This window comes from Hemiscyllium ocellatum, chromosome 14, assembly GCF_020745735.1.
Source record: "Hemiscyllium ocellatum isolate sHemOce1 chromosome 14, sHemOce1.pat.X.cur, whole genome shotgun sequence".
Classification (NCBI taxonomy): domain Eukaryota; kingdom Metazoa; phylum Chordata; class Chondrichthyes; order Orectolobiformes; family Hemiscylliidae; genus Hemiscyllium; species Hemiscyllium ocellatum.
The window spans coordinates 48,426,618-48,442,103 of record NC_083414.1 but is presented as its reverse complement, the minus strand read 5'-3'; the positions used below and the strand labels follow the sequence as shown (position 1 = coordinate 48,442,103).

At 41.5% G+C, this 15,486-nt stretch overlaps 1 protein-coding gene across 14 annotated transcripts in view; it reads left to right on the top strand.

Annotated features, from left to right (window-relative positions):
- The window catches only part of foxp1b (forkhead box P1b), a 489,011-nt gene that overhangs the window by 348,173 nt on the left and 125,352 nt on the right, over window positions 1–15,486 (top strand). For all 14 annotated transcript variants that reach the window (XM_060835708.1, XM_060835701.1, XM_060835700.1 and 11 more), the window contains one exon: window positions 14,005–14,094. In XM_060835708.1, the coding sequence (XP_060691691.1) occupies window positions 14,005–14,094 (90 nt within the window). The remainder of the gene's footprint in view (window positions 1–14,004; window positions 14,095–15,486) is intronic.

Here is a 15,486-nt window from a genome sequence, read left to right as displayed (position 1 = left end):
AGGATGGCTCTGCTATTGACTGTGAAGGGGATTGTAGCCGTCGATTTCTTTGTAACTGGATGCTTTGAAATTGTAACAGGCAATATGACTGTTATCTCGTCAGTTTATCAATTGTTGCTACTTTAGCACAGTGACAAGAGTTTCATTCAGAAGAAGCAACTTTAGTGTTTTCTTTGAGCAGAGAGAATGAGGAAAACTGCACAAAGAGCTTTGCCAGTGTTGTCACATGCCAATGAATGGACCCTTCTGGTTGTGTGGACATTACATTTCAATGTTAAATGCATGAAAATCACAATGGGGCAAATGCTCATTGAATGTGCAGTTGGTGACTGTGTTTGGCACGTCATGTTGGGGCACACTGACTATCCTGGCAGCAGTCATGCGTTCATGCTACTCCAGTCCATTTCAGTCTTTTAACAGGTCAAAGCAATGCAGACTACCTTTAAGTATTGTGTCTTGCTGAGACATGCTCAGTTGTATGCCACAACCATTATAATTAGCAGACAGTATAAGGTTTTCAGTTGTTTGGGCTATTGAATTTAGACCTTCCTTACCCATTCTCCCCCTCCCACTCTTCCTCCCTGTTCTCTGTCTGTTGCTTACAGAGATTTAACAATGTATGATTGGGAGCACTCTGCTAGCAGATTGGCAAACCTTACCTCTCCACTCTTGCATTTGTAGCACAGTACTTTAATTTACTAACAAGCCATGTCACCAAGCTATTCAAATAACACATTTATGTATAGATCCATGACAAGCTGAATTAAGAGGGTTTATTGTAGTAATTAGACAAACATTCTAAATCAGCTAATAATTTGAATACTACCCTGGAGACTCTTGTTAGGCCCAATTAGTAGTACAATGTATTCTGAATTAGTAATCACTTGCGTGAATCTGTACCAAATAAATATCACAAATTACCTTGACTTTTTTTAAAAATGAGTCGCAATCACATCCTCTATTTTGTCTCAGTACACTGCTGTTGCTCGGTGAAAGTGATTTTTATCATGCCAGTTCAAGAATTTTCAATGTGCTGTCTGTATCTTTTCCAAAATGGCATTCACAGAGCCTGTGCGCACTCTTGGCGACTGATACCAAGTACCTTTTTTGTCTTATTGAATATAAACCAAAGTATACAGAGCAGCCAGACCATTACATCAATCATTTGAGGGCCATTTTGGACCTCAACATACAAATAGGTGGTAGCCCTGAACACATGCTTAGCATCAGTGCTACTTACAGGGATCAGCTTCTGACTGGTTAATTGCTGATTGAGTTCTTCTTCTTCTATGATTTTGCAAATGTTTAGTGTTGTCTTTAATTGCAAAAAAGATACAAAAGCAATCAGAGAACATCTTGCAGACTTTCAAGGATTCTGCACAAACCACTAGACGTGAGTAGTGTAGAAGCCATTCTCCTTGGTCAAGATTTGGTGCTGGAAAAGCACAGCGGTCAGGCAGCATCTGAGGAGCAAGGGAATTGATGTTTCGAGCATAAGCTCTTCATCAGAATCAAGCTTATGCCCGAAATGTCAATTCTCCACCTCGGATGCTGCCTGACTGGCTGTGTTTTTCCAGCACCAAGCTCTCAAGTCTAGTATCCAGCATCTGCAGTCCTCACTTTCTCCCATTCCTCTTGATGTATAGTGTGACTTGGAGAATGAAGTGTTGGCCTAGCACAGCAGCAGGACAAACTTTTGGAGGATGAGAGGGTGGTGAGGTGAAGGGCAGTCACTTGGATGGCATATTTTGCAAAGCGTTCAAGGAGCAATTCTCTTCCCTGAGCATTAGCAAGGAACAAAGTGTAAGGTGTCTGCACTTCACTGAAACCTGACATTTTCTGCACCCACAATTGCAACCTCAGGACCTCATTGCTAGTGACTTATGGTAACAGTGATGATGCATTTTTATGTGTGTGGCTCCTTGCAAAAACTGGAGTTGTCGATATTTGACACAGTTGCAGTTTTCAGTGCAATGTGGAATAAAAGAGGTCCGAAGGCTCCCTATTTAAACACAGCAAAATATTTCATTTCTTCTTGCCAGATATTAGTAGGCAGAGCAAAATTACAGTGTTGCTGAGATTGCAAGCATCTTCGCGATGCCAAGTGCTATTGACTGCACGCTCATCATTTTTTGCAGATGATGCATATACTGGAAATGAAGGGGTTCCACCCCCTCAACACCTAGCTAATCTATGACGATAGGCATTGAATCATCCAGGACAATGCCTTGTATCTTGGCAGTAGTCATGATACCTGCACTCTGCGACAGCCCACAATGCTGATTACATTAGAACCACCACAGCAAACCAAAAGCTAGTTCCTGGACCTCAAACATTATCTATTGAGAGGTTGAACAATTTAAAAAAAAACTGCCTAAGAGTAGACTGTCTAGCCTGTTATGTCCCTGCCAATTGTGAAGGAGCTATCCAGTCTATATCCCACTTTCCAACTCTCAGTCTGGAAACCTACAGTGTACGGTATATGCGATGTACATTAAAGTGTTTTATAATGTGATGGGAGTTTTACCTCTACAATCCCTTCAACAGCCTTCTGGATGAAAAACGTTTGTTCCTCAACTTATCCCTAATCCTTTGACTGATCATTTTGAATGTATTCTCTCTGATTATTGACCTCTCTGTGAATTGAAATAGGTCCTTCTTATCTACTCTACCTATGTGCCTTGTAATTTTACACACCTCAATTAATAGGCTCCTTTGTTCCAAGTAAAGCAGCTTTAACCTAATCATGTTTGCTACATCACTCAACTTCTATTCTTGGCGTCCTTCATTGTGAACTTCTAGAGTGACCACATATTTCTAGTAATACAGTGGCTAGAACACGGCATAACATTCTAACTGTGGTCGAAAGAATGTTTATACAGTTCTATTATAACTTATTATAATAAAGGCAAAAATGAAAAGAATCCCATATGCTTCCTTGACCACCTCATATGTCTGTCCTGCTACCTGAAGGGTTATGTAGACATGCACTCCAAAGTCTTTCAGCTCTTATGCAATTTTTGGAATGTATATTTTTTGGGTCTTATTGGCATTTGACCTCCCCACATTCCTCACCTTCCATTTCTGCAGTTTGAATTACATTTGACACTTTTCTACCTATTTGGCCTGTTCGTATTATCCTGCATTTTGCAGCTTTCTTAATATCTGCAAACTTCTTAGTCATGCCCTCTGTATTTAAGGCTAAATTATTGATATACGATATACTCAAACGGACACTATACTGTGCTCTGTGGAACCCTTATGGAAACAACCTGCCAATCATGAAAATGCACAAGCGTAACTCTTTGCTTTCTGCTACTGAATCGGTTTTGGGTCCGCCTCACTGCTTATCCTTGGAATCGCTAAGATTTTTAAATTCCTGATCAATCTCGTATAAGAACTTGTCACAAACTGTGCTAATGTCCATGTAAGATGCAATCTCTTCCATCTTCTGCATTAATTTGTCTCAAAATTCAAACAAATTAGTCAGATATAAGACTCCCTTCATAAAATCCAATTGCTTGATTAATTCAAGGCACCTTAAGTGATAATTTATACCATCATTGTTTATTTTCTTTTAAGATTAGCCTTTTGGACCTGTAGTTATTCACGATGCCCCTTTCTCCCAATTAGGACAATGCTCTAATGTTAGCAGTCCTCTAGTTTTCAAGTACATGGAGACTGATAGCCAGAACTTGCACTATTTTTGCTTGGTTTCCATGTGCACAGGTACGGTTCAAGTGAGCCTGATAATCAACCACTTTCAAGTACACTGAAGCTTTTAATATTTCCCTTCTCATTAAGTTGATCTCATCCAACACTTCACATTCCTCCTCCCTAACTTTATCCTTCTCTCTTAAACAGATGCAAAATATTAATTGAGAATCATGTCCATGTTTTGCGCTTCCACACACAAGCCACCTTTTGAGGTCTTTTAATGGCCCTTTTCGGTCTTTACTTATTTCATTGCTCTTTATCTATTTATAAAACACCTTTGGACTTCCCTTGACTTTGCTTGCTGTTACTTTTTCAGGTCTTCTCTCTGCTTTGATGATTTTATTTTCACCTTTATTCCTGAATTTTCATACTTCTCCAGGTTCCTTGCAGTATTAAACTCTTCAGATCTAACACAAACTTTCTCTGTATGCCTTACCTACCCACAGTATACTTTTCAAAATCCAGTGGGAGGTTTTAGATTTCTGTTTATGGGAACATATCCATTCTGAATCCTGATGTGTCTTGTTGCTGTGACATTCATCTCCCTTTCTATCTGCTTTTTGCCAAATCACATCACAGTTGAGAAAAATTCATCTATCCCTAATTTAAAACTTTTATTCTTGCGTTGTGTTTCTTCTTTTGCACTAGTTATGATTGCTACCAGTTACATTTATGTCTGTGGCTGTAGAAAGGCCGCAATAATTATTCAGTTCCCTACTGTCATTGTTTTTCTGACTTTCCACTCTTCCCCATGTCCCCACCCCCTAAAAAAGCTGCAAAGTTAAGTCACCCTGATACATATACTTGACTTTGGCCGTATTGCAAAGAGGCCATGACTAATGACTCTAGTGCACAATACATGCCCATCTGTGCACCACCCATAAAATAAAAGTCAAGCCCCCACATACAATGTGCCATATTCACTGGCACTAAATGGCAGAGCAGATGTTGGATTTTTTGTTGGGCAGCTCCAGCAGAACAATTTCATCATCATGAGGGAACAGCCCTGATGATAAAGGGTAAGGAAGTAAAGAGCATGAATACACATAGATATGAGGCAAAAAAGGGTTAGAGGAAGGCAAAGGACCATTGAGAAAGTTTCTGTCTGACCGGATCATCTACACATAACACATCCAAGTGCAATTCCAGTGATTGTAATACCAGTTCCCCATTCAGCACCGTTAGCAGGTCTTCTCTTCATTTTTTCCATTGGCTGCCACCATGCAAAAGTAAATAAGCCATTAAGCCAACTTTCTAATTCAAGCTTATAATTGAAATTATACATTATTATCTGAAAAGATCAATTCATCACCGTTGTACATTCCCTTGCTGTTTATCATTGTTTGGCCTAGTGCCCCAGATTCTATGATATATCATAATAGCTGCAACAAAGCTGCTTAGTAGAGGAGTCTGTAGTTGGCATTGGAGGAGGGCCTTGATATGCTTACAGCCTAGAGACCAGGCTATGATCTGTGTTATCTCACATGGGTTTGTTCAATACATAGCTACCTGATGAAGGAGCAGTGCTCCAAAAGCTTGTACTTCCGCATAAACCTGTTGGATTATCACCTGGGGTTGTGTGATTTTTAACTCTGTATGGGTGGAGCTAAGGCTTGATCGGCTGTATGATAAAACTGCAAAGGTACAGATGGAGAGGCACTGGTGAGAGAATAAAACTTGTCTTCCAGAGAAATGAAGAATCTTCATTGTCTGCGATGATATAGATATAGAATTCCTACAGTGTGAAAACAGGCCTACAGCCTAACTGACCCTCCAAAGAGTAATCCACCCAAACCCATCCCCCCACTTCTCTACATTTACCCAGGCTAATCCACCTAACCTACACATCCCTGAACACAATGGGCAATTGTAACCGGGTCAATTCACCTAACTTGCACATCTTTGGATCGTGGGAGGACACTGGAGCAAACCCACACATGGGCAGAATGTGCAAACTCCACACAGACAGTCGCCCAAAGCAAGAATCGAGCCTGGGTCCCTGGTGTTGTGAGGCAGCAGTGCTAACCGCTGAACCACCGTGCCACCCCATGATGTCTCAGCAATCCCAGCAATATGTTTGATAGACATGGATTGCTGTGACAAGTTGCAAACCCCTTTGTGTGCTAGAGTTCACAGTCATGATCTGATAGCAGGAAGGTGACCTCGCATAACACTATTCTGACCCTCCCCTGTAGCACTCAGATATTGGGTGGGTTTTGCTTGTGGCTCAGTAGAAACTGGACATGGCCATCGGATGTTGTATCATGATTGGGTCCACAATCATGGAATGGAATTGCCCATTATTTCATTTCATTTGAATGAGTTTTAAGCTGTGTGCATCTGGTGTTGGAATTCTCCATGCTGTTTGAAATTGGCCACAAGCTTTCTGGCAGGTTTTCCATTGCACCATTCGTACGTATCAGCATTTCTCTGTAGGCATGCCAGTCAATGTGCTCAGGAGTTAGTGAGGACTACAAATGCTGGAGATCAGAGTCAAGAGTGTGTTGCTGGGAAAGCACAGTAGGTCAGGCAGCATCCGAGGAGCAGGAGAATTGACATTTCGGGCATAAGCCCTTCATCAGTCGACGTCCTCAGCTGAGTTGTTTGCTGCTGAACTTATGGTCTTCTCCCTGACAAGTTGGCACCTGCACTATCCTTGTCTCCTACCTGGACTGTCATTCATGCCTAATATTTCACCACATGTGGATCCTGCCTGTAATATATCCTCCAAGTTATATACAGTGTCAATATCTCAGCTAGTGGGTGCAAGTGTCACTACCACTTCTGCATCATCATCACTCATTCCTTCGAGTTCTTCATTAAATGGCATCTATTGATATCTGAAAATTAATAAGCATAACGAGAATGCTTTGTGGCAGCAATTTGCATATTTATATCACTTGCAGCTTTTAAATCAGAAGAGAGTGGAGTTGAGGGAGAGGTTGGATGTGAGGAATTAGATTGGGTGTGAGGATGCTGACATCTTCATTGGTTCTGTTATTAAGTACAGCCTGAACACTGCCCTGATGCTGGCTAAACCTATCTCCTTTTGGATTTAGGACATGGAGATGTGCTGGTCCACTTCAATTACTGCCTACCTCCAGTTACCCACTTGTTCAAAATTGTGATGTGGGTGTGGGGTTTACATTGGCACTGTAATTTTTATACATGAGATGAATCATATGAATATTGGAGTTAGTATGATTTGGTAAAGATTTTGATAAGTGCCCAATGAGCAGGTGAAGATGTTGAACAGTAGCTGCATCTACTTGTGCATTCAGCAGCACATGGGTTGTGACGATGGATTTGTTGACTTTGAAAATTTCTTGCAGCAGTCCTCAAGCTCCTCACGGTTCAGCACCTGTTCTTGACTTCCAGGCCCAGTGCTCTTTTGATGCATGTCAGGAAGGCTTCTATGGATATAGAACTTCGCTCTGTGGATATAGAACTTAGCTCTTCCGTTCCCCTTGTGCACCAAGAATTCCAATGCAACATTTGAAAATCTTGGAGCCCTCGTCCTCGGTTTTTTTACAAAATGAAATTTACTTAGTGCAGCAATTGCTGCAATCATATTACACCTCATCTTTAAGCAGAGCAGGCCAGCTTCTAATTGATGTTTGTTATGAACAACACCAAACTTTTACTGATCGTCCAAACAGTGAAAAGCATGATCTGCTATGATAACGCCTGTGTTGTAGTCAATGTGCCGTTGCACACCATCAGCAGAATATTACGCATTGTCAAGGCCAGTTGGTCAGATGGGAAGGGTGAATAAAATCAGGTATAACAATAGGTGTCCCACTCTTGGTACCTTGCTTCAATCCCACGTCATTTCTTCATATGATGGGGGAGGAGTTGGCAGCCTTGACCAGTCAAACCCTTTAAGTGGCCAGTATCCTTTATTCATTCGTGGCATGTGGGCATTGCTAGCTTTGCCGGCATTAATTGCTCAGCCCTACTTCTTCAGAGGATAGTTAAGAATCAACCGCATGATTATTAGTAATATGTAGGCCAAACCAGATAAGGAGGGGGGGCTTTCCTTCCCTAAAAACTGTTAGTCAACCAGGTGGGTTTTACACCAATCAACAATAGTACATGATTGTCATTAGGCTAATTTTATGGGGTATAGGTTCGCTCGCTGAGCTGTAGGTTTGATATCCAGACGTTTCATTACCTAGCTAGGTAACATCATCAGTGGTGACCTCCAAGTGAAGCGAAGCTGTTGTCTCCTGCTTTCTATTTATATGTTTGTCCTAGATGGGGTTTCTGGGGATACTCAAAAAATACAGTCCGCAGATTCCTCAAGAACAAACCACGACAAGCAGACAAAACACAGCCAGAAACCCTAATCACCTTACCATACAGCAAAGAAGTTTCAGAAATGACAGCCAGACTACTAAGACCCCTCTGAATCCTAGTAGCACACAAACCCACCAACACTAACAAACAAAAACTAACAAACTTAAAAAACCCAGTACATGCCATGGACAAAACCAACATCGTCTACAAAATTCCCAGCCAGAAACACTACGTAGGACACACAGGAAGAAAGTTAGCCACCAGGATACACAAACACCAGCTAGCCACAAAAAGACATGACCCTCTTTCCTTCATAGCCCTACACACGGAGGAAAAAAACCCACCATTTCGACTGGGACAAGCTAAGCAAAGGCATGCCAGAGAATTCCTAGAGGCCTGGCACTCCAACCACAACGCCATAAACCAGCACATAGATCTAGCTGCCAGCTATCAACCCCTCAGAAAACGAACAGGAAATGACATCACCACAAACCCCAGGAACCCCATCCAGGACAAACATATAAATAGAAAGCAGGAGAACACAGCTTCGCTTCACTTGGAGGTCGCTACTGATGATGTTAGTTAGCCAGGTAATGAAACATCTGGATATCAAACCTACAGCTCAGCGAGCAAACCTTCACCCTAAACCTCAACTTGAGCTACAAACCATCACAAACCTTGCAAAAAGGCAAATTTTATTTTGTATTCAAATTTGTAAAATAAACTTAAATTTCACCATCTACCATGGTTCAATTGAAACCTATTTCCCATTTGCCTGGGATACAAGGATATTAGTTCCTGAAGAAGGGCTCATGCCCGAAACGTCGACTCTTCTGCTCCTTGGGATGCTACCTGACCTGCTGCGCTTTTCCAGCAATACATTTTCAGCTCTGATCTCCAGCATCTGCAGTCCTCACTTTCTCCTATTAGTTCAGTGTTATTACCACTACACCACCACCTCCCAGGATTCATCTGCAGAGAAGGGGGTAGCTCCTTTGCCGATGCTCATTCCCAGGCTCATTAAGAGTTAGGGACTGGTGCAGTTCTTTCAATGGCCATTGCTTCTACAGTCATTTGATGGGCGAGCTTCTTTCAGGTGGATTTCCTTCTGTGATATAAATGACTGTCTCGCATTTAGCCAAACAGAATGTGTTTGGAGAAACTCCTGGGAGCAGGACAGGCTCATTGCTGACTTTCACATGGGGGTGGTGGTATTGGTGGGCGCAGATATCCTAGCACAACTACAGTTTTGCCCCATAATCCCATGATTGCAATTAGGGACTACAGAGAAAACTAGGGCTGAGGTTCTGCTCAGGGAGTATGAACAGCTTGGAGCTAAGTAAAAAAGCAGAACCAAAAAGGTAATGATCTCTGGATTGCTACCTGAACCCACAAGGTAATTGGCAGAGGGTCAATAAGGTTAAGAAGGTAAATGTGTAGTTCAAAGATTTGTGTGGGAGAAATGGGTTTGAATTGATGGGACAATGGAGGGTACTGGGGAAGAAGGGACCTGTTCAATGGGATGGTCTTCATCTGAACCGTGCTGGGCCCAGAGTTGTAGCGAATCACACAACAAGGGCTATATACAAGACTTTAAACTAAATGGGAAGGGAAGGGTACAGTTATGGGGGAAATTAGAAAACCTGAATTATAAGAGGAGATAAGACCGCAGAACTCAGGAGGGGTTATTAAAATCTCTAGCACAAACACAAATAGGACAGAGTGTTTGGAAAGGGTTAGCAATCAAACTTCAAGCACACTGAACAAATGAATGACAGTGAAAAGAGGGACGGTTAACGCAGGACTGAAGGTGTTATATCTGATTGCACCCAGTATAAGAAATAAGGTAAATTAACCTTGTGACGAGGATCAAAATTGGCAGATATGATGTGGTAGGCTTTCAGGGGATCAGGATTGGGAGCTGAATATTCAAAAATATACATCCTATTGAAAAGATAGGCGGGTGGGCAGAGGGAGTGGGGTTGCCTTATTAGTAAGAAATTAAATAGAATCAATAGCAAGAAATTAAGTAAGGTCAGATGGTGTAGAATCTGTGTGGGTAAAATTGAGGAACTGTATAGATTTTTTAAAAAAAGGTGGAGTCATGTATAGGCCTCAAAACAGTGGTCAGGAGCTAAGGCACAAGATACATCAGGACTTAGAAACGATGTGTAGGAAAGGCAAAGTTGCAATGATCATGGGGGATTTCGGTATGCAGGTGGATTGTGAAAATCAGGTTGGTGGTGGATCACAAGAAAAGGAATTTGTGGAATGTCTACAAGATGGCTTTTTGAAGCAGCTTCTGGAGGAGCCCACTAGTGAACAGGCAATACTGGATTAAGTGTTATGCAGTAAGGCAGACTTGATAAGGGAGCTGAAGGTGAAGGAACCCTTAGGAAATGGTGATCATAACATGATTGAATTTACTCTGCAATTTGAGAGGAAGAAGATAGAATCAGAACTAACAATATTTCAGCTGAATAAAGGCCACTACAAAGGCATAAAGGAAGAGCTGGATAGAATTGACTGGAAGAGGAGCCTAACAGATAAGACTGTGAACCAGCAATGGCAGGAGTTTCTGGGAGTAATTCAGGAGACACAGCAGAGATTCATCCCAAGGTAAAAGAAGCATGGTACAGGGAGGATGAAGCAACTATGGCTAACTAGGGAAGTCAGGGATAACATAAAAGCAAAAGAGAAAGCATATAAAGTAGTGAAGAACAATGGAAAACCAGAGGATTGGGAAGCTTACAAAGATGAACAGAAGGCAGCAAGAAAATAAATAAGGAGGGAAAAGATTAAATACGAGGGTAAGCTAGCCAGTAATATAAAGGAAGACTGTAAGAGTTTATTTTGATATATAATGGGAAAAAAATGAGGTAAAAGTGGGCATTGGATTGCTGGAAAATGATGCTGGAGAAATAGTAGTGGGGAACAAAGAAATGGCTGAAGAGCTGAATAATTACTTTGTGTCAGTCTTCACAGTGGAAGACACGAGTAATTTCCCAAAATTTCAAGAGAGTGATGGGGCAAAGCTGAGTATACTGGCCATCGCCCAAGGAGGAAGTGACTACTGAGTAAGATAAGGGCCCATGGTGTTAGAGACAAGCTGCTAGCTTGGATAGAAGCTTGGCTGCCTGGCAGAAAACAGAGTGGGGGTAAAAGGGTCCTTTTCAGGATGACAGCCAGTGACAAGTGGTGTTCTGCAAGGATCAGTATTGGGACCACAGATTTTCACTTTATATATTAACAATCGAGATGACAGAGCTGAGGGCATCTGGCTGAGTTTGCAGATGATACAAAGATAGGTAGAAGGACAGGTAACACTGAGCAGTCGGGGAGGCTGCAGAAGGAGTTGAACAGGTTAAGGGAGTGGGCAAAGAAGTGGCAGATGAAGTACAACATGGCAAAGTTTGAGGTCATGCACCTTTAGTAGGAAGAATAGAGGCATGAACTACTTTCTAAATGAGGAGAACGTTCAGAAGTCTGAAGTGCAGAGAGACTTGGGAGTTCTAATCCAGGATTCTATCAAGGTGAACTTTCAGGTTGAGTCAGTAGTTAGGAAGGCAAATGCAGTGATGGCATTTATTGTGAGAGGACTTGAATATAAAAGCAGTGATGTACTTCTGAGGCTCTATAGGGCTCTGGTCAGACCATATTTGGAGTATTGTGCGCAGTTTTAGGTCCCATATGTCAGAAAGGATGCACTGGCCCTGGAGCATATTTAGAGGAGATTCACAAGAATGGCCCCAGGAATGCATAGCTTAACATATGAGGGGCATTTGAGGACCCTGAGACTACACTTGATGGAGTTTAGAAGGATGGAGGGAAGGAAATCTAATTGAAACTTGCAGTGTACTGAATGGCCTGGACACAGTGGATTTTGGGAAGATGTTTCCATTGGTGGGAGAGACTAGGACCTGAGGGTGCAGCCTTAGAGTAAAAGGATAAGGAGAAATGTCTTTCAGCCAGAGAGCGGTGAATCTACGGAATTCACTGCCACAAAAGGCAGTGGACACCAGGTCATTGAGTATCTTTAAGACTGAACTAAATAGGTTCTTAATTGTAAAGGGGATCAAGGATTACAGTGAGAAAGCAAGAGAATGGGGTTGAAAAATGTATCTGCCATGATTGAATAGCGGAGCAGACTCAATGGGTTGAATGGCCTAATTTCTGCCCCGATGTCTTGTGGTCTTATGGTCTTCTCCAATTTAGTCCTCCAGATTGATTGATTAATTTGTTGTTGTTATCACATGTGCCAAGATACAGTGAAAAGTGTTGTTTTGCATGCTATATGGCAGATAGTATCATATCAAGTGCAAAACAGTGTGCAGAATACAGTGTTACAGCAGCAGAGAGAGACAGAGAGAGTGATCAGAATTAGTATTTGAGAGGTCTATTCAAAAGTCTGACAACAGCAGGGAAGAAGCTGTTCTTGAATCTGTTCATACATGCATTCAAACTTTTCTATCTTCTGGATCAGTGGTGCTGGAAGAGCACAGCAGTTCAGACAGCATCCAACAAGCAGCGAAATCGACATTTCGGGCAAAAGCCCTTCATCAGGAATAAAGGCAGTGAGCTGCAAGCATGGAGAGATAAGCTAGAGCAGGGTGGGGTGGGGAGAGAATAGCATAGAGTACAATGGGTGAGTGGGGGAGGAGATGAAGGTGATCGGTCTTCAACAGCTTCCTCATTTCCCCTTCCCCCACCTCATCCTAGTTTCAAACTTCCAGTTCAGCACTCACCCCATGACTTGTCCGGACTTGTCCAACCGGCTTATCTTCTTTTCCACCCATCCACTCCATCCTCTCCTCCCTGACCTATCACCTTCATCTCCTCCCCCACTCACCCATTGTACTCTATGCTACTCTCTCCCCTCCACACTCTGCTCTAGCTTATCTCTCCATGCTTCCAGCTCACTGCCTTTATTCCTGATGAAGGGCTTTTGCCCGAAATGTCGATTTCGCTCCTCATTGGATGCTGCCTGAACTGCTGTGCTCTTCCAGCACCACTGATCCAGAATCTGGTTTCCAGCATCTGCAGTCATTGTTTTTCCCGTTTCTATCTTCTGCCCAACAAGACGGTGGAAGGAGAGTGTAACGGGGAGGAGAGGGATCTTTGACTGTGCTGGATGCTTTCCCAATGCAGTGGGAAGTGTAATGGAGTCAATGGATGGAGGCCGGTTTGTATGAAGGATTGAGCTGTGCCCTGTTGCGTTGCAAGACCTGCATTGTGTTCTCTTGCATTGTATTCTGTAATGTTGTACAAGAGGTAGCTTCCCTAGTTGTCATTCATGTTTCAGTTTACCTCAGTCCCTAATGTATATCAAGAGCTCCCCTGTGGAAAATGTTTTCTCTGCAGCACATATAGGGATAAGTATTATAGTGAGTGAGACTGGGCCATGCTGATCAAAACTGGATAACTGCTATTAACTCCGTCTGAAAATGGAGCCTTTGTCAAATTTGGATTTTAATTGAATTCACATTTTTTTCAGCAAGTCTGCTGCTGAAATAACGCCTCTAATTCTCGTGTTATGCCCTTGTGCCAGATATATTAGAGGAGGTTGACTGCTCTTGCTTACAGATCACTTTTGAGTGACCTGTTTAGAAAATTGCTAATAATTACTCCTATGAATTATTACGTTGACTGCTCCGTATATAACCATGTATTCTCAGCAAGGGCATATTTTGGCTTTCTTCAGACAGACAAAGGTCATTTCTTGCCATATTTTAATTAGTTAGTGTGGAAAATGGCATGTTTTCATCAGTTCATTTTGAAGATTAGTTCTGAAATGATAATGCTAAGAATAGTTCATACACTGAGGGATTTATTGGCAAGTTTTGATTCAAAAGGTCGTTCAAGTGTTGATAAGAGAACGTGACTGCATATCTCTTTTCAAATTGCAAGCCTGTGTGTCACGACATTTAAAAAAGTTTTAAATGTTTATTTTGTCCTAATGTAATTATTTTATAACCTTTTTCACAACAGCAACAGCTTCAGGAGTTTTATAAGAAACAGCAAGAGCAGTTGCATCTTCAGCTTCTGCAGCAACAACATGCTGGGAAACCAACTAAAGAGGTATGTACATGTATTGAAAAGAGTAATATTCTATAATTAAAATGGAAATGGCAGAAAAAAGAAGAGGCATGATGTTGTGAGATATATCCGTAATGAAGGTTTCTTTTTCTATGGTCTTTCATCTTTGTTTCCTTTCTGTTTGCTAATTCAGAAAGGCTTACTCATCAGCTGCAGTTCGATGTGTATTAATGACTAGGGGATGCAGTCTTCACAAAGGACAAAGAAATGATTATTGTATAGTCAAAAGAAGTTCAAAGACAGACGGGGAATGTTCAGTTTTTCCTCAGAGATACACATTTCAGACCACATAAATTAAGGCAAACGTTAAAACCTCACAGTCTGAGTGTAGTCTTCAAAGTCACAATGCTCTAATTAATGAACTGTGAGCTTCAATTCGGACAAGTTGCAGTTTGATGCACTCATAAATCAACATGACAAGCTGACTTCTCATGCCCAGACAGACTTGTCATTGAGTCACATCAGATGTAAACATGATAGAAAAAAGAAAGTCTGAAGAAGGTGCAATTGATCAACTGAATTGGTAGAAAACCAACATTTGAAGCACATTATGCCTGATCATAGGAAATGGCTGTAACCTCAAGAGGGTTTCTCCTTCTGGTGATGTTTTTTAAAATAGAATTTCTAAAGCCATCAAAAGTGGATGGGAATTATTTAGCGTTTCTCCCATGGTTTACAAGTGATAACCCCCTGTTGTTACTTTGTTAAGCTTTCTTTTAAAGGCATCAGATTTTTCTTTTCAGATCCTAACCATTGTATTTGAAGCTGAATAATAAAAGGCTATTGATGTTATTTGTCTCAAATGTAAGGCATTGTAGACTTGAAATTCAGCTCAGTAGCACCTGATGGTTAGGCTACTGGTGTCATTTTGAGTGCAAAATCACACCCAATGTTTGTAGATACAGCTGTAGTTGAATTTGTGCTGAATATATTCTTAGTAAATGCATTTAGTGTGCAACTAGTTCAAAGAATGTTGAGAAGGCAGTTTGTGATAGTTGTCAGTTGTAACATGCAGCACTGATTTGATGTCAATCTACAGTGTCACTTTATCTCTTAGTGCTCCAACCAATATCATCACTGTACTTCACAGATTGAACATGAGTAAAGTAGCAGGAAGAACCCCCACCAATGCTATTTAAAGAGATCATTAATTAGTTGCTAGTTGATTTTTTTTTTGCCTTGGCTATTAGTAGAATTCTGCAAATGTTTCCTGCCTTCTATAGTTGTTGCAAGTTGCAAAGTACACAGGCAATGATTTGTAAGATGCTGTAAGATTTTTGTCTGAATTCCAAGCTTCTGCACAAATCAGGTGGACTAGATGACTCTCCTTCTGAAAGAGTGCTGGAGTGGGAGAATGAGCAAGACTGATATAAA